We start from the raw sequence: 24,329 nt of genomic DNA, 5'->3' as shown, positions 1-24,329 counted from the left end.
CAGAAGAGGACATCAAATCCCCTGGATTTTTAAATGAAGTTACTCATGGATATGAACCACCATGTGGATACCAGGAATTAAATCCAGGTCCTCTGCCAGAGCAACAAGTGCTCTTAACTGCTCTTAACCACTGAGCTCTCTCTCTCTCTCCAGACCCTTGGCTTAGCCAGTCTTAAATCACCCAAGGTGTAACCTATTGCATCAGCTCAGGGATGCCTTTGTTGAAGTTTTATCACCAGCATTATTCAACTCTTCTACCACTTCAAACGAAGAGACAAATGAAGGGGATCCCTTTCCTGTGGTCACCTCCCATGTCCTTCCACATCTTCCCTGGAGCTTATCTATCAATCATCTAGGACAGACCTGGTTCAAAAATACACAAGTGCAAGGGACTGTTAATAAGTTTGGATATGTTCTGCTAAACTGTCCACACACACCCCATTTTGAGGTGGGGCAGTGCTGAGGACCAAACCCAGGCCCTGGAACATACTAGATATTTTACCACTGATCTACTTCCCTACACTCAATCAAATTTCCTGAAACGATTGAAGTAATCTGATGCTGTGTTCACTTGATCACAGGCATGGTTGAGGTGTTCAGTGAACTGAAGTTTTTCATTAGAATAGCCATCTAAGCCTTCCATAGTGACAAATACCTTTAATCCCAGCAGGCAGTTCAATCTCTGCGGTCAACCTGGTCTACATAGTGAGTTCCAAGACAGCCAGAGCTATGTGGTGTGAGACGTTGTCTCAGAAACAGAACAAAACAAAATATAGTTACCTGTAGCTAATGGCTACTGTATAAGCACAGGAAGTGTCCTCGTGCAAGTAGACGAAGCTGTCTGGTAGAACTGAGAGTCATAGTTTGAGTCACACAAAGCAGTTTGGTGGTCAGACACTGGACATGAAAGAGACGGGGCCTAGGACATCAGTAGAACAGTAAACATTTAACAGGTAGTCAACAAAGGATTGGAAAGTGCTGGGTTGCATTGCCCAGGAACATTAGAAATGAGATTTGTATTCTAGTGATTTGGTGAAAAAGAGGAGGAGGGGTGTAACTGGTCTTTGTGGGGTCTTATTTTTTCCATCCTTTGTCCCCTGGCTTCAACTTTGTAACATAAGGTAGGAGAAAAACTAGGATAGAGGAATTAGGAAAATTCCTTGTTGACACTTTTTTTAATTTTTTTTTTTTTTTTGGTGTTCCTTAATACTTCTCTTATATTCCCACCTCTCTTCCAACCCTTATCCACCCTAATACCTTCCAACACCCCAGCACCAAGTAGGAGAGAAAGAATGTTAGTGAGGAGAGAAGGCATAGTTTTTTTTTCCTATTTTCTGGTTAGGGTCCTTAGGTTCCTTAGACAAGTCCAATCTTTATTTCAGGATATCTCCAACTTCTTGTCAAACTGCATCAACAGTAACGAGGAGCAGCAGCGGGGGAGGTATCAGTATCCCTCTTCTTTCCCGGAGGGCCCCAACACTCTCTGGGCTCTGGCATTTATTCTTTAGAGTCCTCAGATTTAAACTATCTACAGCTGGGAAAGAGCCCCTCTCAGAGCCTGCACCAGGCAAATAGTTGGCTGCTGTGGACAATCTGAATTAGCCTCATTTCCCACACCTGAGATTAAAACCAAAACATGTTTACATAATATAGCTGAGTTTCAAAGACACCAGACCTTCAGTTGGTATGGTATGGGTTTGTCTTTGATGACCTATATCAATACCTTTCTCAGGAACATTTACAATTTCACCCCTTATTTCATGTCACTGGGATTGCGGGAACATTAATCTGAGTATCCTAGTGTTGTAAAAGATCCCCATAAATTTATGGAGAGGTCTGCCACATAAGGCCTTAACTTTCCTATTTGACCTTCTGGTCACACACATTTAACCCAGTGCACACTTTGTTTTATCAGAGATAACATTCCAGTTCCTAGAAACTCGGTATAAACCTATTGAAGTGGCCATTCTGAATTTCAGGATTTTTGTGAAATGATAATTACATCAGCTCCTGTATCCATCAAACTTTTTATTTCACTACCATTTATTGTAAATTTAATTTTGGCCTCTGATCATTAACGACTATTTGCCAGAACACACATTTTCCAGTACTTTCCAAACCCTCCTGTTTTTTCCACAGGAGCAGCTTTGTCTTTGGTGTAGGGCTATGGGAGCAGCTGAGCATTCTGTCACCTGCATTAAATTACATCTCTCTTTTTACATAGGACATAATTTTAATTTTTCCTCTGAAATCTTCATTTATACATGCAATATATATATTTTTTTTATTTTATTTATTTATTTATTTATTGCTGGCTTCTTGAAAATATCCATTTCTTTTTCTCCTGCCGTTTTCTCTACAGCATTTGCAATCAAGTCTCCTATTTTTTTTTTCCTTTGTGGGGCCCCATGCTGAGCACCACTAGTAGCTGGTCTTTGCTCTTTTGTGGACTCTTCTTTTTCCCACCTGAATTCCCCCTGGTTTCATTCTCTAATACCAGATAGGAGAGAAACAAGGATAGAGGTGAGAGAGGAATTAGGAAAATCTCTGAATGTACGTTCTTCCCTTTTGTGTCTTCTTTGACCCCAGCTACTCACAAACTGCAACCACGCTCCCTAAATGACCAACCCCAGACTCTGCTTCTCAGAGCCCTCACATTCACCTACCATCTGAGACGTTCCCAGAATCCCAAGCGTCACACGCAACTGGCAAAACCGTACTCTGTAAGAACATGAGGTAAACCATAGTCAGCCATGGCAGTCAGTCCAAAGCAGCCCCACACCCTGACACCTCGGATTAAAATGAAAACACATTCTTATAATATTTCTGTTTTTTAAAGAAACCGAAATTCCAGAATTCTTGCTAGATGTGGATGTGGGGTAAAGGGAAGAGAAAGTGGGGTTACCGTTTGTCCTAATGTATTAGAGTGTGAGAAGAAAAAGAGTCCTATTTTGCATGTGTTAATTCTGTGAGACCAAGGTGCTGGTCCCTGTGGAGCAGACTCATTAACAGCTCCAGTGTGAATGCTCTGAGGTCTTATGAGGCCACGTTCTGAGGTAAATAGATAAAGCCTAGCAGGTCAGCCTCAGCTGAAGCCTACTCAAGTTAGCCAGCATGGTGGCACGTGCCCGGTCTACCAAGAAACAGAAATTAGAAATAAGCTTCAGTATCCACTGCCAGAAGAAGAGTGTATGCTACGATGCCTGCCAACAGAGTCGCACAGTTCTTGAGTGGGGAGTGAGCACAGTTCTTGAGTGGGGAGTGAAGATCGAAAGAAAATGAAAACCCAACACACTACACATGGGAGTCGTTCGAGACTGCTGCCAGCAGAAGCCATTACACCGGTTTATTCCACAATTCCTTTTTATAGTCAGAGCAAAGCACCTCCATACAATGAAGGGGTTCATCGAGAAGTCAAACTCGTTTACTTCAGCCACTTGTCTGTGTGATCCTCACACAAGCAAAAGGAAGTGAACTTGGCAAAGCATCCTGCCTATCCCTGTCTCCAGGTGAAGGCCAGAGTGAAAACAAGCAGCTCTCCACACTATGATGTACTTGGTTGTGAAGAAATTACAGTCCTGTTTCAAACCGCCTGAAGAATCATCCTCTTCCACTGTAAGAAGATCACTCTGTGATGATGTTTATCATTTTATACTCATCCATGACTTTTATTTTCTGGAGACAAGGTCTCATCCTACAGCCCAGGCTGACTCAAACCAGCAGTTCTCTTGCCTGGCCTCTACAATGCTGGGATTACAGATATGTACCACCAAATCTGGTTGAAACAAAAGAATTGAACCAGTCTTGTTAGGATTTCTTTCTGGAGTTCAAGAAAGGGCCATCTTGAGCAAAATTGGAACCCATGGTTGTTAAATAAGAGCGCAAAGTGCCTACCACAAACCTGAATAAATAGATTGTACAGGGTGGAGGTGGTGGGGAAGGCCATTCCGTTTCAAGAGCATCTTCCAAACATGTTAATGATTCTGCACAATAAAAACCTTTTTTTTCCCTTTGTTTTTTCAAGACATGATTTCTCTGAGTAGCCCTGGCTGTCCTAGAACTCACTCTGTAAACCAGGCTGGCCTTGAACTCAAGAGCTTCACCTGCCTCTGCCTCCCAAGTGCTGAGATTTAAGGCTTTTGCCTTCCTGCCCAGCTCAGAAAAAACTTTAAAAAAAAAATTTAGCCAAGCATGTTAGTGCACACCTCCTTTACAAAGTCCAGGATAGCCAAGGCTATGCAGAGAAACCCTGTCTCAAAAATCCAAAGGAAAAAAAGCATTTATTCATCTATTGACTTACATATGTATTTATATATTTACATATGTGTTTATGTATATGTGCGCAATATGGTGCACATGTGAAAATCAGAGGACAATTGTGGGCGTTTGTTTTCCCCATTCAACCATGTGGGCCTCAGGAATTGAACTCAGGTCATCAGGTTTGGTGGCATCACTTTTACTCACTGAGCCATCTCACCAGCCCCTCCCCTTTTTACTGGCTTTTTTGAGACAGGATCTTTTGCGTCCCAGGCTGGTCTCAAAGTCCCTATGTAACAGAGGGGGACCTTAAACTTTCAAGCCTTCTGTTCCTGCCCATCAAGTGTGTTCCTGCCCATCGGTGCTGTGCCAAGTGCTGGGATTGCAGTCATCAGCACCACATTTCTCTAGGTCCATAGCAGAATCAATGCAAAACCAGGTCTACAGCTTTATCTAATATCAAAGCTGCAGAGGTGAGGCTCGGGTAATAGGAGGCACTAACAAACCAGACTCTGTGTTTTGTGTATTCCATCCTTGCACCCTTTTTGTTTGTTTTGTTCCTGTGTAGTTTCTGTGGCTGTCTAGGAACTCACTCTGTAAACCCCACTGGCCTCAAACCGAAAGATCTACCTGCCTCTGCCTCCCAAGTCCTGGGACTAAAGGCATGTGCCAACACTGCCCAGCTTCCTTGGACCTTTCTTGAGGCATTGTCTCATGTATTCTAAAATGGCTTGAATATACAAGGTAGAGAATGACCCCGAACTACTGATCCACTTTCTGAGTGTATCCTACCATACTGGGTTTATGCCTTGCTGGGGAACAAGTTCAAGGCTTCATTCATTCTAGGTTCTGAAACCCAGGCTAACTCAGCCTAGTGATCTTCCAGCCTTAGCCTCCTGAATGCTGGGATTTTAGCCATGCATCACCATGCCTGGCTTTTGTTCTTCTTGTCAGAGTCTCTCCTTTTTTTTGGCAAACACTGTCCAACCACAGGGGATGTGCAGTGTGGCCCACAGAAGAGCTAAGTCTTGCTGCAAGATGGAGGACCTCTCAGTAAGATGTGGAGGACTAGGTCCACATAATCCATCAAAGGATTAACCTACTTTTCTGATCAAGAAACTCTAGAAACACTCTGACAGAACCCCAAAGTTTTACTAATTGGGCATTGTCCACTTTCACCTCTTGAACATGCTCCACTTACTGTGTTTTAAAAATATAAAAAAAACCAACTCCATGTGTGTTCTATATGTCTCTTCTGAAAAAAAATTAAGATTTATTTAATATGTATGACTGTTTTGCCTGCATGTATGTAATAAACTGTGTGAATGTCTGGAATCCAGAGAGGCCAGAAGAGGGTGCCAGATCCCCTGGAAATGGAATTTTCAGATGGTTGTGAGCTGCCATGTAGGTGCTGGGAACTGAACCCAGGTCTTCTGCAAGGGCAGCTGTAGAACTCATTAAAACAACAACAACAACAACAACAAAACAACTCTACTTGGGCAGGAGAGATGACTCAGAGGTTAAGAGCACTGGCTGCTTTTCCAGAGGTCCTGAGTTCAGTTCTCAGCAACCACCTGGTGGCTCCCAACCGTCTATAATGAGATCTGGTGCCCTCTTCTGGCGTGCAGGTGTACATGCAGACAGAATATTATGTACATAATAAAATCTTAAAAAAAACTCTATTTGTGGTATTTACACCTCCACCTCCTTTCTACCCCCCCAACCCTATGTAGGAGAGAGGTTGGTTAGGAAGAGGGGGCTTAGAGCCCTTTACTTCTCCCTGCTGAAGTGTTTCTCTCCAGATGTCTGCTCCAAACCGCTACATCATCTATCTATTGTCTCTTCAAATTGCTGTAAGCCACACTTTCTCTTTCTGGGCTCTCAAATTTATATCCTCAGGGCCCTAGACCATGCCCTTCTCTGTGCTGCAAGTGGAAGGCTATTACCAGCTAGCAAAAGCCATGCCCCTCACGAGACAATTAAAGTTGTGGACAAACAATACCCCTACTAAAATACCTCACTTGGGATTTAAAAAAAAAAAAACACAACTTATTTACATAACATAACTGAGTTTTTAAAGAAATCTAAACCTCTATTCCAGGCAGCCAGCACTTTTAACTGCTGAGCCATCTCTCCAGCCCCTCTTCTGGATTCTTTAGATTAAAAAAAAAACAAACAATCACAAACACTTGGAGTCCGGCAGAAGATCCTAGTAACACTTTAACGTACCCTTTATTGTTTGCCTTTTCAGAGCTGCAGTCTGTGCTCAGGTCTTAGAACTGGATTTCCTGCCGCAGTGTCTTAAGTGCTGGGATCCTAAGTGTGGACCTGTATCTAGCTCCATTTGGTTTTTAGAAGACGTGTGATGTAGCGTCCTTGTTTGTGCCAAGACATTCGAATCACCTCTCTAGGGATGGAACTGGGGAATCTACAACATTTGGAACAAATACCGTCAATTGAGGGTGAGGTGAGGAAGCTACGAGAACAGGTGGATGTGAAAGTGAAAGGTCATTACCACCCTCAACATTATTCATTTAGCCAACAGGCATTTGCTGGTATCCTACACGTGTGCCACTATGGAGGCAAAAGACTCAGGTTATTAGAAGCCCCCAAAGCTGGTCTTCATCCTCAATGTCACACGAACAAAACCTGTCACCAAGACAAGTTCTCTGCACTGAGATTGGGGGATCTCTTTACAAAGTTGGGAGGCGAGCTTGGTCCACACAGGGAGTTCAGGCCAGACAAGACTATATAGTGGAACCCTTTCTCGGAAGGGAGGAGGAAAGAAGGAAGAAAAAAGAAAGAAAAGAAAAAGAAAACGGCTTCTCAAGCAGCTAAAGCACCACACTGGAGGAGGTCACTGCTAACACGACTTCGGAATGTTAGTAAGCACAGGATCCCTACAAGAGACATGGGGGTGGGATTTAATGGCCAAGAGCTGGACCTGTCCGGACCCCATCCCTGACTCCAGTAAACTTCGCCGCTCACAGGCTAGGAGATCTTCCCTCTGGACCGAACCCAGCTCCAGGTAACGCCTATCCCAAGCTGACCCCCAGTCCGCTGCCCTGGAAACTACAAGACCCATAAGGCTTTGGGGGCGCATGTGCATTGTGGGATGCTGCGCCTTTTCCTCCTAAGAAACGGTCCCTCAGGCTGAATTGTGGAGGTTCTCCATCCTGCCCCCGAGACACCAGAATCCTCCTCTTCCGCCCCATCCCCGGATATCAGTGGCCATGGCCACAGAGACTGGCTGCTAGAGGCTCCCAAACTCGCTTTCCCGACCATTTCCGCCGGAAGTGGTCTGGAGTCGCAAGGGCCCGTCCTTCCTGCACGCTGGGCTCTCGGTGCTTAGTTCTCGGTCCTGGTCGCCGAGTACTACAATGGCGGCCGTCACCCTATTACGAACGACCACCCGCTTCAGCGGTGAGGGGGCGGGTTGGCCGCGGGCATCCTGGGAGACCTGAGGTCGTCGAGGGGAGCTGGGTTCGGATCCACTCCCTGACTCCAGGCACCTTTCCCCGCAGGTCTCGGCGCCAGACCGACCCCGCTTCTGCAAGGTCGGCTGCGGCCGCTGAAGGCCTCGGCGTCTCCCTTCCTGTGTCGCAGCCTAGCTGTGGAGGCCAAGAAGACCTACGTACGCGACAGGCCCCATGTGAATGTGGGTACCATCGGCCATGTGGACCATGGCAAGACTACCCTGACCGCGGCCATCACGAAGAGTGAGTGGGTTTGGGTTGGGGGCGTCTGGCAATGCCCCTCCCGCTGGAAGGACAGAGCCGGAGAGTGTCTGGTGTGTCGGTGTCTGTAGTCCGCTGAAGTTTAGCTTGGCGCCAAAAGACAGTTCAGGCGAGGGGTGGTTGGGAAGGTGCAGGAGACAGGTTTCCCTGTACAAGAAGAGCTCTGTGAGACACGAACCGTCAGAATGGCTTCTTGCTGTCCATGTGGAGTGGAGCCTGGAGCCTCCTCTGCAGCTCTGAACCCGAGTTGAGAGGTGTGTTCTCTTCCTCCGGTAGTTCTAGCCGAGGGAGGTGGAGCCAAGTTCAAGAAGTATGAGGAGATAGACAATGCCCCAGAGGAGCGAGCGCGGGGCATCACCATCAATGCAGCTCATGTGGAGTATAGCACTGCTGCTCGACACTATGCCCACACAGACTGCCCTGGTCATGCAGATTATGTTAAGGTGAGGGTTGCTGGGGACAGCCAGAAGCTGTCAGGTCAGCGAACAGAGGGGAGGTTGTAAGAGGGTGGCGGTGTTTGGATACAGGAACAAGGATTTGTGGCCGGAGCTGTGGGTGGTGAGGGCATGGCAGAGGTGGTGGTGGTGGTGGTGTCTTCAGAGCTACCTGTAGTTAGATGGCGCACAGTCGAAGAGGTTCTTGAACTAAGCAGACCTTCCTCTTCCACTCAGAATATGATCACAGGCACCGCCCCTCTGGATGCCTGCATCCTGGTGGTGGCAGCTAATGATGGCCCCATGCCCCAGACCCGAGAACACTTACTGCTGGCTAAACAGGTACTGGGGTCTGAGTGGGACGGAAGGTCAGTGAGACGTTGGGCGACTCAGGATAGGGTCTCAGCTTCTCTCTCCCCGGCAGATTGGGGTGGAGCACATTGTTGTGTACGTGAACAAGGCAGACGCTGTCCAGGACTCGGAGATGGTGGAGTTGGTCGAGCTGGAGATCCGAGAGCTGCTCACAGAGTTTGGCTACAAAGGAGAGGAGACCCCAGTCATTGTAGGCTCCGCACTCTGTGCCCTTGAGGTGAGAGCAGAGGCTTCTGCTGTTAGAGGACGGAATACAGCCTCTGTTCTGTGTCCGGAGACCAGTCTTCCGTGAGAGGAGCAGAAATCTCAGAGTCCTGTCGTCTCTCGCCAACAGCAGCGTGATCCCGAGCTGGGTGTGAAGTCAGTGCAGAAGCTGCTGGATGCCGTGGACACTTACGTCCCAGTGCCCACCCGAGACCTGGAGAAGCCCTTTCTGCTCCCTATAGAGACGGTTTACTCTATTCCTGGTGAGGCCTGGGCTCACTTACACCCCTTCCCATAGAGGGGCCACCTACCTTGGGGTCCCCGATGACCTGTCCTGTTCCTTTGTAGGCCGGGGCACAGTAGTGACAGGTACACTGGAGCGAGGCATTTTGAAGAAGGGAGATGAATGTGAACTTCTGGGACATAACAAGAACATTCGCACCGTCGTGACAGGTATAAGAAAGAAGACTCCAGACCCCAGGGCAAGCTCAGAATGATCCTTCCCCGTGTGGGTACTGTACTTTCCTTCTGCCTCAGACCACCTTCTCTGCTGTCTTCTTCCTCCTAGGCATTGAGATGTTCCACAAGAGCCTGGATAGGGCTGAGGCAGGGGATAACCTGGGTGCTCTGGTCCGGGGCTTAAAGCGAGAAGATTTGAGGCGTGGCTTGGTCATGGTCAAGCCAGGCTCTATCCAACCCCAGCAGAAGGTGGAGGCCCAGGTAAGGGCTTCAAGTAATAGTTCGTCAGGGCTGAGCTAAGTTGTCCCTTGCATGGAAGCAGGACTTCCGGCCATTCCGTCCTTATTGTCCCTCTCCTCTAGGTTTACATCCTCAGCAAGGAGGAAGGTGGCCGACACAAGCCGTTCGTATCTAATTTCATGCCTGTCATGTTCTCCCTGACCTGGGATATGGTCTGTCGGATCGTCTTGCCCCCAGGGAAGGTATGTTGGGGCTGGGAAGTATAAAAGGAATAGAACTGGGCTGTGGTGGCACATGCCTTTAATCCTTGATGCATACTTTAAATCTCTGCAGAGACAGGCAGAACTCAAGGCCCACCTGATCTATAGAGTTCCAGGACAGTCAGGGCTAACAGAGAAACCCTGTCTTCAAAACAAAACATAAAGTAAGAGTAAAAGAGTTCTACCTAAAGATATAGCATGACACACTGGTTAGTCCTTTTCTCTGGGTAGAAAAGACTTAGATGACAGCTGAGTCCTCACCCATGTTCTCTAGACCACATTAAGCTAAAAGCTCAGCCAGGCCAGTGCTTACTCAGAAACATGCCATAGAAAAGGGTGCATCACTGGGCAGTGGTGACGCATACCTTCAATCCTGGTGCTTGAGGCAGGGATATGTTGATCTGAGTTCAAGGCCAGCCTGGACTACAGAGCTAGTTCTAATAGGACAGCCAGGGCTATACAAAGATACCATATCTGAAAAAGCTCCAAAGAAGGAAGTATATGTGTTTGTTTTTAGTTTTATGAAACATAGAGGGCTCAGAAAAATCCTGTTGACTAAAACTACGTAATACCAGCTGATCATGATCCCTTTTACTTCTTCATGCTGTTTGCATGTACCTAGCAACTGGATGAAGCTGTTCCCAGACAGACTCTTCAGCCTGTTGCATTTTTCTTGTGACTTGATCCCAATGGCTGTCAGGAGTTGAAGGTATACGGTGAAGGTACCCAGATGACTGCCTTGTCCTTTTCCTCTGTTAGGAACTTGCCATGCCTGGAGAGGACTTGAAGCTCACCCTAATCTTACGGCAGCCCATGATCATAGAGAAGGGCCAGCGTTTCACCTTGAGGGATGGCAGCAAGACCATTGGCACTGGCCTTGTCGTTGACATACCAGCCATGACAGAGGAGGACAAGAACATCAAATGGAGCTGAGCCTAGACTCCTGCTCAGGTTGTTGAGCTTAAAGCTGCCCTGGTCATTGTTTCCTCCTGTGGACATTAGCTGCATCCAAGCAGAGTGCAACTATGGACATTTCTCCTGCTTGCAAGGAGTGGCCTCAGGAGAGGTAGGCAATAAACTGTTCCATGACTAATTGGACCTGTGTCTTGTGCCTTCTGTATAAGTAGGGGACATGGGAGAGCACTGGATTTGAAGTATCCCAGAGTCATTTGAGTTTAGCATCAAGTCCATTTCTGGCATACAGGCCAGAGTCAAAAGATACAAGCGCTGTGACAGCTTGAGAAAAAGAAGCCAATTCCGTGAGCTTTCCAACAAAATATTTTTAACTGTTATTTTTCTAGATAGGGAAAAAGGTTTGGTTATCACTTGGAGCCACCAAGGGCTCACTCACGTGCTAATTGTTTATTATTTATATAGCACATCAGGAGAGGGCACCAGATCATCAGTATAGATGGTTGTGAGCCACCATGTGGTTGCTAGGAATTGAACTCAGGATCTTTGGAAGAAACAGCCAGTGTTCTTAACTTCTGAGCCATCTCTCTGGCCCCTGCTAATTTTTGCTCTTCTGTGTCTACTAAGTTAATGCCTGGCTTTCATGTTATATTTTAACTCCAGATTTAGCACTTAGTACGTTAAGTACAGACTTAATCTTAGCAAACTTGTATTGCTTGTATTGTGTGCTTAACTGGTCATAACTCTTCCAAGCAAAGTTTGACTCTTTAGGGCTACAGTTTGTCTCAGTGGTAGAACATTTGCCTAGCTTGTATGGCCCTGTGGGTTCAATTCTTGGCACCAACTATACATAAAATGTTAAGGTTTTGAAACAACTGACAAAATCCCCAATCAGCATGTGGAAGGCAGAGGCTAAAGGAGTAAAGGCAGGCCAATCTGGTTTGCCTAAGGTCCTGTTCTCAACACAAAAACTCCGGAACACTCAGTGAATATAAACAAGATTATAAATTGGGGTACTTAGGAGTAAACATTTTTAGCTGTACTGAGAAGCCAAAAAGCCTGGTCTTTGGCCTCAATAATGAGGTAAAAATCATGTAAGGTTTTCTAATTTTGGCTGTGCTAGGACTGTACCTAGAGCTTCATGCATACCATACAAGCTTTTTGTAGCTCCAGCCTAAGGATGAAGTGTTAAAAAGCAGCTCTCTCCAGTTCTATGCACTTTAAATCTGCCACTGCTGCTTCCCTGTGCCACCCGTCTTGAGGGCACTTGTTTAGAAGGTCGCCTTCCTTAGCCCCTCTCACCCAGCACAGTATACCCAGATCTGGGGACTTCTCCCCAGCCCAAAGACCCTGTAGGCTGCTAAGCACTATCCCCATCTTCAGTCCTCTGCACCTCCTTAAAAACACATCACTGGGCAGGAGATAAAGAGCTCTTGTTTTTACAGAGGACCTGGGTTTGGTTTCCAGCATCCACATCACCTATAAACTACAATTTTGGGGGAATCCAATACACCAGGCGCATCGAACACGAACACAAGATTTTCACGGAAGAGAAAAACTGTTTATAAAAATGTTTTTAATAAAAATCAAAACTACAGGCAGGTTAAGTTAGTTTAAAATTTTATTTTTTTTATTTATTTTTTAAAATTTTTTATGTAATAAAAAGTAAAAGTCCTTGAGGCATCTGTCTGTTGGTCTCTCACACAGGACACTCAAGTTAATGGGGAAAAACAGGGGGCCCAAGTCTGAGGTTATAAATAATAGAAAATAAAAGATCTTCCGTCTCCAGCGGGGGAATAATGAGAGGATGGGAGGACAAGACTGGGTGGGACCCGGCAGGGGCAGAACAGGAACCTCCCCCACCCCCGCTGGACCCCAGCCCTGCCCACTTCAAGGACCCCTCCCATTCAAGGTGCTTGGCAGGAATTCCCCAGCTCCCCAAGGGAAAGGGGTTGGGGGCGGGGCTAGGACTGGTCCGAGCTGCTGGGGGAAGAGACATAGATCACTCTTCCCTCCACTCATGGAGGTCTCAGGTCGCGGCCAGGACAATCTTCAGTTCCCCGGGGGGTGGAAGGGGAGCTGCTGGGAGGGATGAGATTGAACTGGTTGGAGGGGAAAGAGAGAGAGCAGGAGCATTAGAACCCGAGCAGCTGTCCCTCTGTCAATGCGTCCAGGGGTTTGGGGGTGTGGGGAGGAGCGGCCTCCTCCAGGAGTCTCAGGGGGGCTGTCAGAAGCACAGGTCAATCGCTGTTTCCCAGTAGGCCAGAGCCCTTACTCAGTTGCCCAGCTCAGCCCCCCACGCCCCAGTCTGGCCCTGTCTGCTGCGCTGACCTTACCTCGGCTAAGTCAGGAGACAGTCGGGGTCACTGAGAGCTGGGGAGGCAGTGGGGAGGGGGGCTGCTGGATCACAACTGAGCGAGGACGGAGGGAAGCAAAGGACAGAGCCAGGAGCAAGCCCCTGGCGGCGGCGACTGTGGCTTCTGCCCACCCTACATACTTCACAGACAGGTGTGGGTCGGCGGGCGCCCTCTAGGACAGCCCTGCCTCCAAGACCCCTCAATCCCCACCCAGAACCCGTGCATCCTGCCCCACCTGCAGCCCCTCAGCTCTTCCATGCCAAATTCCCCCAGCTAACGAGAACTCACGAATCCTGTCATCGGCTCCTCCTGGAAATCCAGGCGCCTGGCCAGGCTGCTCACCTTGGGGGTGTCCGATGTAGGGGTAGGGTGAGGGTGTGGAAGCTGAGAGTGCAGGCACCCCACTCGGGGGCACCGCGCCTTGGGGGGGGCCCCCATGGCCCTGGGGAGGGTGCAGCAGCATCACCTGGGGCGGGTGGGGAGCCCCAGGGTGTGGGGGCGGGGCTGCTGTGACTCCAGTTTGGACATGGGCCTGTAAAGAGAATTACTTTCAGTCCCCAGTCTGAGGAGGTTCTGAGACCCCTCATCAAAGCAGCACTGCAAAGTGGTACGCGCACTCTCAAGAGGGACTACCTACAGTTCACCCTCTGTCTGACTCTGGCAGAGACAGTAAAGCCCCGGGCTCCTACCTGGGTAACATGGGCCATGTTGGTGAAGCCGTGGGGCAGCTGCTGGTGGGGATGGATGGCATACACAGCAGCTGGCTGGGGGAAGCTGCTCTGCGGGGACTGGGCAGAAGGTCCCGGGGGTAGAGAAGGCGGCGTGCCTGTTAGGGCCCCTGGATGGTACAGATTCTGCTGTGGCTGTCCACTGCCCAGGTGTGGGGCCTGCCCCGCCTGGTGCTGCCAGAGTAGAAGTGAAGTGTGAGTGCCACCCATTCTGCCATGCAGGCAAAGTACCCCCTCACACCATTTCTCGTGATCCAGCCCTCTTCCAGCCACCCATTCCTGGTTCAACCATTCAGACTTCCCAACCTACTCCCACATTCTCGGCACCTGAACGGGACTGGGGGCCGCATGCTGGGATTGTGGCTGGCTCCCAGTAGGCGTGGTGGCCGGCTGCGGTTGGTGGCCGTGGAGCTGTGTGGCATGGTGTGGATAGGACTGGTGAACAGTGGCTGCAGCAAGAAGGAAAGGAGACCAAGTGGTGAGCCATTTGGACAGAGGCACACAACACAGCCTAGGGGAGGAGTGGGCACCAGAACTCACCATAGAGGGCTTGGGGGGTAGGCTGCTCTGCAGAGGGGTACTGAGGAGTGGAGGATGACACAATGGCCTGGGGATGGCTTCCCGACGTCAACATTCGTGGATTACTTTGAAGCATAGGGGCAAACACCGGCTGGTGAAGAAACAGTGGAACAGTAAGCAGAGCAGCCTGGAGAGCAATGTCCTGTCAGCTTCCATGTGCACAGCAGCCTGAGCCTCAATAGTTATCTTATTTGCAAACATTAACAGCCTCGACTCGGGGAAAAACAGAGCAAGGGTCCAGTGTCTTGTTACAAGAACTCTATCCCAATCCTACAGCTGGCTAGCTCCCTCCCCCAGGCTGGGTCTCAGGGGTGGCTCTGTACCTGTGAAGGGTAGTGTGCCATGGGCTGCATCATGGCAGGCTGGCCTGGGAACTGCTGGGGGTTGTAGGGGATGTAGGAGGAGTAGGGGGTGGCAGCCACCAGGGGGGGGGCCGGCAGCAGCGGCAGCAGCCTGCATCATCGGAGGGGCCGAGGCTGGCTGGTGTTGGTCGGAGCGCTGGGGGGGGAGTGAACCTGTGGGTGGAGGGGAACAATGTACAGCTCAGCTTCACCTGCCAGGAAGCACTGGGCAGCCCCAAGTGTCCTTCCCAACCCTGCTCACCTTTTGCACCCCGGTACTTGCCCTGCTGCCCAGGCACCGAATTGGATACAGGATATGGATACATCTGAGGCGCCTAAAAATAAGAACTGAGGCTCAACAGATGCTCATCAACAAGCCTGAGCAGGACTCTCAGCACTGTCCCTAGGCTCACCTAGTTCCTCCTACCTGCACAGCTGGTCCCATGTGGATCTGAGGTATATATGAGATGTACTGGGGACTGTAGAGCCCACTCTGGCCTGCTGTCAGCACCGGTATGGAAGGTGTTGAGTGAGTACGGGGCCCTGGTGAAGTTGGAGTACTGGTAGATTTGTTCTGAGAGACAAGAGAGGCATTTTATTTCTGTAATCCCACTCCAGCCTTTTGAAATCCACAGAATGCTATGTGCCAAATATATCCTACATTTTTTCCTTGGGGCTTTAGGACAAACCACAAGATGGGCATTCTCAAATTCAGAGAGCATAATACGCAGCGAGAAGCGGTTGCCTGTTATCTGGAAGCCCCATGAGTACACCAGTTAAAGACAGATCAGTTGATTCCATGAGGCTCATAGTCCTAACCCTCAGAAACACTTGACGTGGCAAATATAAGAACCAAGGAAACCTGACAGAGTCAATCAGCAGCCCCCTACCACTCAACCCTTTCGATGTCACTGTTTTTCACAAAGCAGCCTAACTTCTACGGTCCAGACTGCAACAGTGATGGGACCATCTGCTATCCTGACACTGAGGCGCTCTCCTGCCCCCTCAAGGAAGCCCAAGTCTACACACAACAGTCCCAGCTCACCACAGACAGCAGAGGCTTTGTTGGATTGAACTCCTTGGCATTGGGGTTCAAAGTAGACTTCTTTACTTGTCTGTAAGAGAAAACAAAGCCAGCTCTTGAACCATGCCCTTCACCAGCGGATGACAAGCCCCAAATATCCTCAGCACCCACCTCCACCACTTACTCAGTAACAGGGCCCTCCTCTTTGTCATCTCCCTTCATGAGGCCCACTGGGGGACTGCCAGTTTGGCTGGGGCAAGGTGGTGGGAGCTGTTCTGGCCCCTCAGTGGCCCCCACTGCTGCCAGGGGCGGTTTGTCTTCCTTATCCAATATGGATTCTGTCTTGGCGGAGACTGGGGATCCCATAGGATCTGAAGTCAATAGGCCATCCACCTCCTTCTCCTTTCCTTTGACCTCTTCTTTTAAGATCCGGGAAGGAAATGGATCCAGGCTGGTCTCAGGGGAGCTACTAGGTTGAAGCTAGGAGGAGAAATAATCCATGTATCAGAGCCCACGTTTTATCTCCTATGTAACACTTGTTGGATTTCACCTTTCCCATCCATTTGGCCTTGGCCTCGACACATCCCACATCCTGCTTATTGTATCTTGGCTCCTCTCCAAGCTTCACTCACCTTGAACTGCGCCCCAAATTTCCTCAGTTCTTCCAACTGAAATCGTTTTTGTTCATTCTGAAGGCCAGGGACTATGAGAAAACAGGAAATAAGGATAAAATATAATTTTTCTTCTGAAAGATTACACAAGGCTAACGTAGTCCAGGACAAGACACACACACAAAAAAATGGGGGGGGGGGGGGGAACTGTTGAGAATTTTAAAGAGAAATGAAATCCAAGGGCAGATGGGCACTACTTTTGAATCCCAACAATCTTCCAAAGGGAAATGCTCCCCCAAGTAAATGGGACCAGACAATGAAATTATCCTCACCTTTACCAGCTATCCGGGCCAGCTCTTGGGCCTCCAAAGTTCTACTGGGCTCCTTGGTTGGGAGTTCTTTTACTGAGGGGGCAGGGGGGGGGGTGAGAGAGAGAGAGAGAAACTAAGATTCTGCTATCCAGTCACAACCACAGCTCTCAAGCATTTGCCTGGTTCTTACCATCTGTGGGGGCAAGGGAGATTTTTGGAGATGCTGGGGAAATAGAGCCTACTCCAGGATCCACAACTGATGTCGTCACAGGGATGGAGGCAGAGGACGCCACTGCTGAACCAATGGGAGGCTCAGGACAGGAAGCTGAGACTGGGGCAGGCGCAGCAGACTTGGGAGACCTTGGAGGGTACATCCGGCCCACTGGAAGAAAAGGGAGAGCTATACAATGGTTACTGCTGGCCAAGAAGTAGTGCATACAAGATGAAAACCCAAAGAAAGTTTACAAGCTTTTTCACACGCAGGGTCACAATTTTCCTATCTAAGACCAGAGCAGATAAGTAATGGTAAGTAGGCAAATGGTCTCACCTAGTCTCAACAAAGACTGAAGATGCTACAGCCCTTCCTGTTCTAAAGTGTTGGTAACAAAACTGAAGCCTCAACAAAACACCTGACAACCAGCTACAACTTATGGGCTGGCGTGGTTAGAAAGCAAGGAAACTGAAGTTCTTTCCCAAAAAAGTACTTAAATCCAGACAGTCCCCCCTACGCCAAGCATCTACAAACTGTCTCCAGCATTTCAACAACTCGACTCCTTTACCACCCACCCCCTATCCTCCACCCCACCTCCCGCTTACAAGCTTCCTTCCCCACCTACTGCCAGCCCCACTGAAGCTCTCTACCTGCAGGTGTTGGAGGAACAGAAGCTTCTCCAGAAGGCCTATTGTTGGGTGATGATAAAGTCTTGGCACCTCTAAGAGGCCGCTGTGCCTTGGGGGACATGCGGGAAGGACCTTTTTTTTTTTTTTCAAATGTGAAGAAAAAGAAATAACTGCTTATTACAAAAACATTGACACATCATCCTGACAAACACTTAAAATCCTATTAATCACCCTTCCCACCTTCTTTTGCCAAAAGTGTAACGTCATACCTACCTCCATTGATACCACGTGCCTCAGACCCAGGGCCAGGGCTGCTGTTGTCAAGATGGTGAGGGCCCCGAGGTGGCAAAGAGCTAAGGCCAGGCCGTCCTCCTCGAGAACCACTGCATCGAACTCCTCCCCGGGGACCTTCCCGAACTCGTTGAGGCAAAGGGATATACTTCCCCTCCCTGGGGAAAGACGGAAGGGTAGGAGGCCCACAAATCCAAACACTTGAACAACACGGAGACTTTCTTTCTGAATCAACCCCCACACTTGACTTATCATACCTGACCTGTGATAGACCAAAGCTATGGGCTTATGACATTATTTCTCAACCCAGACCCAGTTCAAGTAGCCAAGAGCTTTGGAACTTTACCACTCTTTACCTACCAGAATGAGATGCTAGGCATATACAATTTCATTTTTGTGACATAAGAAACAGTACACACAAATACATTAATGAAGAAAAACTATGTACCCAAGCATTTAAAACTCCATAAGCTTTGCTCTTGCACCAAGTTACCAGCTTTCTAGGCTTCAGTCTAAGCCTCAAAACTGGGAACCACTAGATATTACCTACACTCAGTAAGGTGAAGTTTAACAATACGGTACAAAAGCTCTTGGCCCAGGCCCAGACCCTACTGTAAAGCCCCAAATAATCCTGGTTGCCAATAGTTACCTGGATACCAAGCTGGGGCTCTCCCGCCCAGACCCCTGGCGCTGAACTGCGCTGTGCTTCTCCTCCTCCGTTCGCCCATCATCATTTTCCATGGCAATCCGTAGGCGGTACTGGGGACTTGACTCAATCTCTCGAGCCAACTGGGCTGCACGCAGCTCCCGCTGCCTAAACTCTTCTGAGTTGTCCTTTTCTAAGGGAACCCTGAGAATACACCCAAAAAGGTCATCATCCCAGTGCAAGGAAACAATAAAAGGACAACACTGCTACCACTACATGATTAGTTCAAGTCCGTGGCATTAAATTTAATCCTTCAAAACCTTTTTTTATAGAGTTGAGGGCTGAACTGAGGACCTTGCAAATGTCAGACAAGTGTTTCACTACTGAACTTAACCCCCAAAAGACAGCTGCCAATTCCTAGGCAGAGCGTGGGGATCAGCCTAGGTTAGGCTGGCCAGAAACCACCCTCCAGCCCTGAGCTTGTTTTTGCAGCAGGAGGATCACGAGGCCTACTACCACTAGTCCTTGTACAGGGTTGCTGGGGACAGAACTCGGGTCCTTCTACTTGTATAGCACATACTTTAGAGCTAACCCACATTCCCAGATCAACAAAGGTTACTTCTATCCACAAGGAAAGCAATTCAGCATGCAAACCCAGGAGGACTCCCTATAATCCCAGAAAGGCACATACCATACAAAAATTGTTTCATTCAGAGGTCTGCCTTGCTGAGCAGAACGCCCTGCACGCCTCCCACCCAACAACACCACCTCAATTCCGAAACACTCACGTGTAAGAAGATAGACTGCTGTCATAGGTGGTCTTCACGCCATAGTTTTCCTCATTAAATTTGAACATCTCATTGGGATCCCATCCATTGGACTAAGAGAACGGAAGGAATGTTTAAAACCAGGCAAGGAAGATGACATGCCACTTCCTTTCCACCAACTCAAACCCTTAAAAGACTCCTGTACAAACTGAACAAACCAACATGCGTTCATTAACAAGATTTGCTTTGAAAAACACTCATGTGACCCAAATGCAAGGACACTAAAGACTATCTTGAGCCCTTGGTCCTCTTGCTCCCACATCCTAAACTCTGGAATCAAAGGTGCTATCACTGCTCTCTATATTCAGGAGGTTTTTGTTAGTTTACTTCCTTTTTTTAAAAGAAAGTATTTATTTTTCTTGTGTATATGTATAAAAACACTGTTCTCATACACAGAAGAGGGAATCAGATTCCATTGTAGATGGTTGAAAACCACCAGGTGGTTGCTGGGAATTGAACTCAGGACCTCTGGAAGGGCAGCCAGTGCTCTTAACCTCTGAACCACCTCTCCAGCACTCCTTTGCTTTTCTTTACAGACATATTTTTTGTTATATAGTCCAAGTTGGCCTTCGAACTCACAATTCTGCTTCCTCAACTTCCTAAGGCTGGATTGGAGGCATGGATTACCAAAGACTAACTTATGAATAAATTAATGCCATGAAGAAACACTGTCAATGCAGAGGATGGGGAAACGGACCCCTTTTCTACCTTCCTTTCCAAGAATCAACAGTTGATTACAAAAATGGACCTCAATGCAAAACAACACCATCCTCTCAACAGACACCCACGCCCAACACCACCAATAAAGGATGAACTTCTAAACATGAATGAATAAAAAGTCAATGGAAAAAAAAATAATAATGCACGTCTATACCAACAAACCACACTGACTACATTCAGCCTCCCTGTTCTCAGGAAAGACCGTACCATATCAGATTCCAGATCGTAGTCATCACTATTGCTGTCACCGCCCTCCCAACGCTGAAGCACCTTCTCCTTGTGTTCTCCATTCACCTTCGAGTTCATGGCAATGGCTGAGTCAGTAAACTTGTCTGTGGCAGAGGTGAGGAGCAGGAGTTAGGAGATATAACATCTCATCCCCACTCCCTGACCCCATAGACTTTAACAAAAAGGAAATTTGTAGAAAACATCAGATTTAGATTTTATATGCCTGTTTGGCAGCAGGTAAGAATGCTGAAACACAGATCTATTTAGGCAGGGTGGCAGATTCTGGTAATACCAGAACTCAGGAAGCAGAGGCAATTTGATCTGAGTTTGATAAGGACAACCAGAGCCAAAATAAAGAAACTTTCTCAGCACAACCCCAAAACAACAACAAAAATTCCAAACTACAGATCTAATAGTAATTCAAAAGCAAACGCTGGCCGGGCATGGTGATGTACACCTTTAACCCCAGAAGGCAGGGAGGCGGTCAGGCGGCTCTCTGTAGGCCGACCTGGTCTACTGAGCGAGTCCAGGACAGCCAGCGCTACATGTACAGAGAAACCCTGTCTTGAAAAAAACAAAACAAGGGGAGTTGAAAACTAAACAAGGAAAATAGGAGTAACTGTCATAATTCATCAAGACATGTTTTCAAGAAGGAAAATTCGGTCATCTCTACTTAAGAGGCACTAGAAGATAAATCAAGCCGTGTTCAACCTATGCACTTTGACTCAGTGAGCTTGACACAGCAGCCCGGCCCAGTACCTTTAGTAGCATAATTGAAGTCAACGTTCCGGAAGTGGACAAGCAGAACATCACTTGGTTTAAACACCATGGTGTCCACGATGTCTTCCCGACGAGGCCCACCTGCTGGCTCCGAGGCTTTCCGGTGTACCGCATCAACTGCCAGTTCAAACTACAAAAGCCCCATTTCCAACACTCCAGGGTCAGTATCAAAAGACTGGCACACCAAATTCTCACGTCTTCCCACCTCTCCCAACAACAGCCAGAGAATTTAGCAAAAGCCTCAAAACTGCCTGGTGACACCCAATCCACCCCCTCAAATTCATTCCCCTATGCAGCTTCAGAAATAAGCTAATTAGAGTACACTGACCTTTGAGCTCAGAGTCTTAAAAATGCCCTCATAAGTGGTGCCATTTTTCACCTTAACATCACAAGTAGAGCCCTAAAAAGGTGGAAGATTGATTAAGTCCTTCAAGAAACCGAAAAAGCACATTCCTTCAACCCCCAAGTTAAAGCCTGGACTTACCACCACAGCTGTCAGGAAATGCAGCATCCTGGAATTGTTATAGACACCTTCAAACACCTGTCACACAAGGGGAAAGTAAGAAGCAGGTAAACACTGTTTCTTCCTAGACCGCCCATATTATGTCTTCTCAATGTCTCCACAGAAGGAAAAAAAAGGCACTCACAGGTGACTGTGGGGGTCCCTTTCCGGTGCTCTGTCCCCTGTAAAAAAAGAGAAAGAGAGAGGAAGAAAAATAAGCTAATTTTAATTAATAGCAAGCCATACCAACTTGCTGATTTAGCCAACCAACCAATTAACTAACGAGACTTTTTAAATTCTCACATAAAAGAAAGCAGGCATTTATTGCCAAACTTTTCTCCAAATACAAGATTAAAAAAGGCCAACAACACTCAATAAGGAACGGCTGTCAAATGCTCTCAACAGCCACTGCAATACAACCTTCTGACTTTCTCCAAAGGGCCAGCACTTCATTCTTCCAATAAATCATCGCTATAATGTTAAACAAACCAACAGCCCAATTCAGTCGTGAAGGTGAAAGCTCGGGCATCCCAGATGCAGCACTACCTGGCTTGGACACATCTCCCAGAGGAAAAAAAGCATTTTCAGCAGCCTTAGTCCCAAATCCCAGGAGAGGCACATTCTCCACAGCCCACCCCTGCGCCCTCGTTCCTCATTCAGCCTGTTACCCACTCTGAAGGGGTCCCTAATCGCCAGGTAACACTGCTCCTCGACGGCTGATGTAACCGGCGGTTGAGGAGGGGGCCGTTGGCGGGGCTGGGGGACCGCGCAGCCGCAAAAGCCCTCTACCGGGATGCCTCGCCCGGTCCGCGCCTGCGCACTGGAGCCCACATCCCTCCACCGCCCCTCCGGAACAGAACCCACTACGCCTGCGTCCAGCGCCACTCTGGATCGCACTGACACGCCGCAAACAGCCGCGGGCACCCGCTCTACGCTCGCCGGCGCCCGACGCCCGGAGAGCCCCTCCGTGCAAGCCCTCCCTCCCCCGCCTCCGCTGTACGTGGTTACCGGGGCAAGCCAATGCCCGAGTCATAAGACAGCATCCGCGCGCACGTACGAGCAGGGCGCGCGCGCGCAGGAGCTCCCCAGCCCCGCAGTCTTCCCAGGAGCCGCCGCTTCCGCGCCCCCGCCCACCCCGTTCCCCTCTCACTGGCTACACCGGGAGGAGCGGGGAGGACTCCGCTCCCAAGTCCCTTCCTCCCCATTGGTCAAACTGTGGGCCGCGCGCCCCCCCTCCATTGGCTACAGCCGGGGACCCCTTCATGCAGCTGACTCCCCATTGGCCGAAGCCGGGGACCGCGAGATCCTTCGTGGTAATGGAGCTGGGGACCCCATCACCTCCTCGACCCCCCCAACACCCTTCTCCGAAGGAGCTGGCGGGACGCGCCCCGCCTCCCCTCAGGGCCCGGACCCCAGGCGGGGACCAGGCCCAGAGAGCGCCATGGTTTCTGGAGACCGCCCGGAGAGCCTTCTCTTTCCCCCCCCCCGCCCCCGACCCGTTGGCACGAGGGTCCACCCCCGCCTTCTGGGGGGCTCTGGGCCCCGAGAGCCCCCTCAACGGCGCCCGGCCCGGGTGCGTCTCCGCCAAAAACCAGAGCCGCCGCCGCCGCCTCCTCCTGGACTCCCCCCCCCCCTGCCGGGAAGCCCCGTCCTCACCTGACGCTGCCGATAGCCACTGCCCCCGGTCGCTCTTGATGCGGCGGCGGCGGCGGCGCAGCCAAGATGCTCTCGGGCCCGCGGCGGAGCCCGCTCCCGGCGACGGCTGCAGGCCCCAGGCACGGGGAGACGGCCGCGGGGGGCCCCGGGGGAGCCGCGGTGGCGGGCAGCGGCCCCGGGAGGCCGCCGTTGGGAGGGCTGGTCCCGCCGGGGGGCCGGCGAGCCACGGCCTGGGGCGTGGGGGGCGGCTGCTGGGGCTGGGACGTCTGTTGTGGCGGCTGAGGCTTCAACATGATGGCAGCGTCCGGAAGAGAAATTAGAGGGAAAGGGAGAGAGGGGGCCCGGGGCTGGGTCCCCGATGGAGAAGCGCGGGAAGCGAGGAGGATCGCCGAGCAGGGGGACCCGCCGTTGGCGGGCGGGCGGGGGGGGAGCCCCGCGGTGTCAGGGGTGGCTCGAGAAGACGGCGGCGCGAGGAAGCGCCGCGAGGCGGAAGGGGAGGGGGGGATCTCGCGGGCCGGCGGAGAGCGAGAGGGCGCGAGCCGGCCTGGCGCGCGTGCGCGTCGCCGGAGGAGGAGAGAGGGAGGAGCGCGGGCGGAAGCGCCGGCGGGGGAGGGGCGCGCGGGCGACGGGGGGGGGGAGGGAAGCGCCGTCAGGCGGTTAGTTCCGGAGAGAGGAGAGGAGGCCGGAGGCGGCGGCCGCGGCCCTCGGGGCGGAGAGGGAGCCGCGCAGGCGCTCGGAGCACCTCCGGGGGGTGGGGGTGGGGTCTCTGAGGTCCCGAGCCACCTTAAACGCCGGCGGCCGCCGTTGCTTCCCAACGCGGGTGGGCGGGGCCTAGGGCCGCGGAAGAGGAAGCGCCGGCCGGCCCCGCCCCACCCGCGCCGCCCGCGTAACGTCAGAGAGTCTCCGCGGTGGTGTGAGCTGTCACGTCGTAGCGTGAGGTCCTTCCGCCACTCGGGGGCCGGTGGGCGGAGTCTGAAGTGCCAAAAAAAAAAATCCCTAGGACAAGGGAAGCC

At 50.1% G+C, this 24,329-nt stretch overlaps 2 protein-coding genes and 1 long non-coding RNA gene across 3 annotated transcripts; 1 reads left to right on the top strand and 2 right to left on the bottom strand.

The window, feature by feature from the left end:
- Positions 1–716: 716 nt before the first annotated feature.
- LOC132647154 (uncharacterized) lies at positions 717–7,411 on the bottom strand. The gene is made up of 3 exons (XR_009585448.1): positions 6,487–7,411; positions 2,667–2,721; positions 717–919 (listed from the first exon to the last, which is right to left on the bottom strand). It is a non-coding gene; the product is annotated as an uncharacterized LOC132647154 (long non-coding RNA).
- Positions 7,412–7,523: 112 nt separating this feature from the next.
- Positions 7,524–11,056, top strand: Tufm (Tu translation elongation factor, mitochondrial). Its single transcript, XM_021635803.2, has 10 exons — positions 7,524–7,680; positions 7,782–7,976; positions 8,271–8,437; positions 8,666–8,770; positions 8,853–9,017; positions 9,135–9,267; positions 9,353–9,457; positions 9,573–9,724; positions 9,826–9,945; positions 10,723–11,056. The coding sequence occupies exons 1-10, from the start codon at positions 7,638–7,640 to the stop codon at positions 10,894–10,896; spliced, it is 1,359 nt and encodes a 452-aa protein (XP_021491478.1). The 5' UTR covers positions 7,524–7,637; the 3' UTR covers positions 10,897–11,056.
- Positions 11,057–12,478: 1,422 nt separating this feature from the next.
- Atxn2l (ataxin 2 like) lies at positions 12,479–23,793 on the bottom strand. Its single transcript, XM_060366847.1, is given in 24 exon segments — positions 12,479–13,248; positions 13,575–13,764; positions 13,922–14,134; positions 14,288–14,409; positions 14,501–14,630; positions 14,863–14,976; positions 14,978–15,054; positions 15,143–15,215; positions 15,308–15,454; positions 15,926–15,995; positions 16,089–16,384; positions 16,537–16,607; positions 16,848–16,919; positions 17,017–17,208; positions 17,688–17,798; positions 17,940–18,115; positions 18,607–18,807; positions 19,392–19,483; positions 20,358–20,482; positions 21,138–21,288; positions 21,487–21,558; positions 21,643–21,699; positions 21,806–21,842; positions 23,317–23,793. Coding segments are annotated over 24 exon segments (3,114 nt in total). The 5' UTR covers positions 23,610–23,793; the 3' UTR covers positions 12,479–13,216.
- Positions 23,794–24,329: the final 536 nt, after the last annotated feature.

The sequence above is a fragment of the Meriones unguiculatus genome, chromosome 14 (assembly GCF_030254825.1).
Source record: "Meriones unguiculatus strain TT.TT164.6M chromosome 14, Bangor_MerUng_6.1, whole genome shotgun sequence".
Lineage (NCBI taxonomy): Eukaryota > Metazoa > Chordata > Mammalia > Rodentia > Muridae > Meriones > Meriones unguiculatus.
Note: the sequence above shows the minus strand (reverse complement) of the source record. Positions and strands in the feature narration are given on the sequence as shown.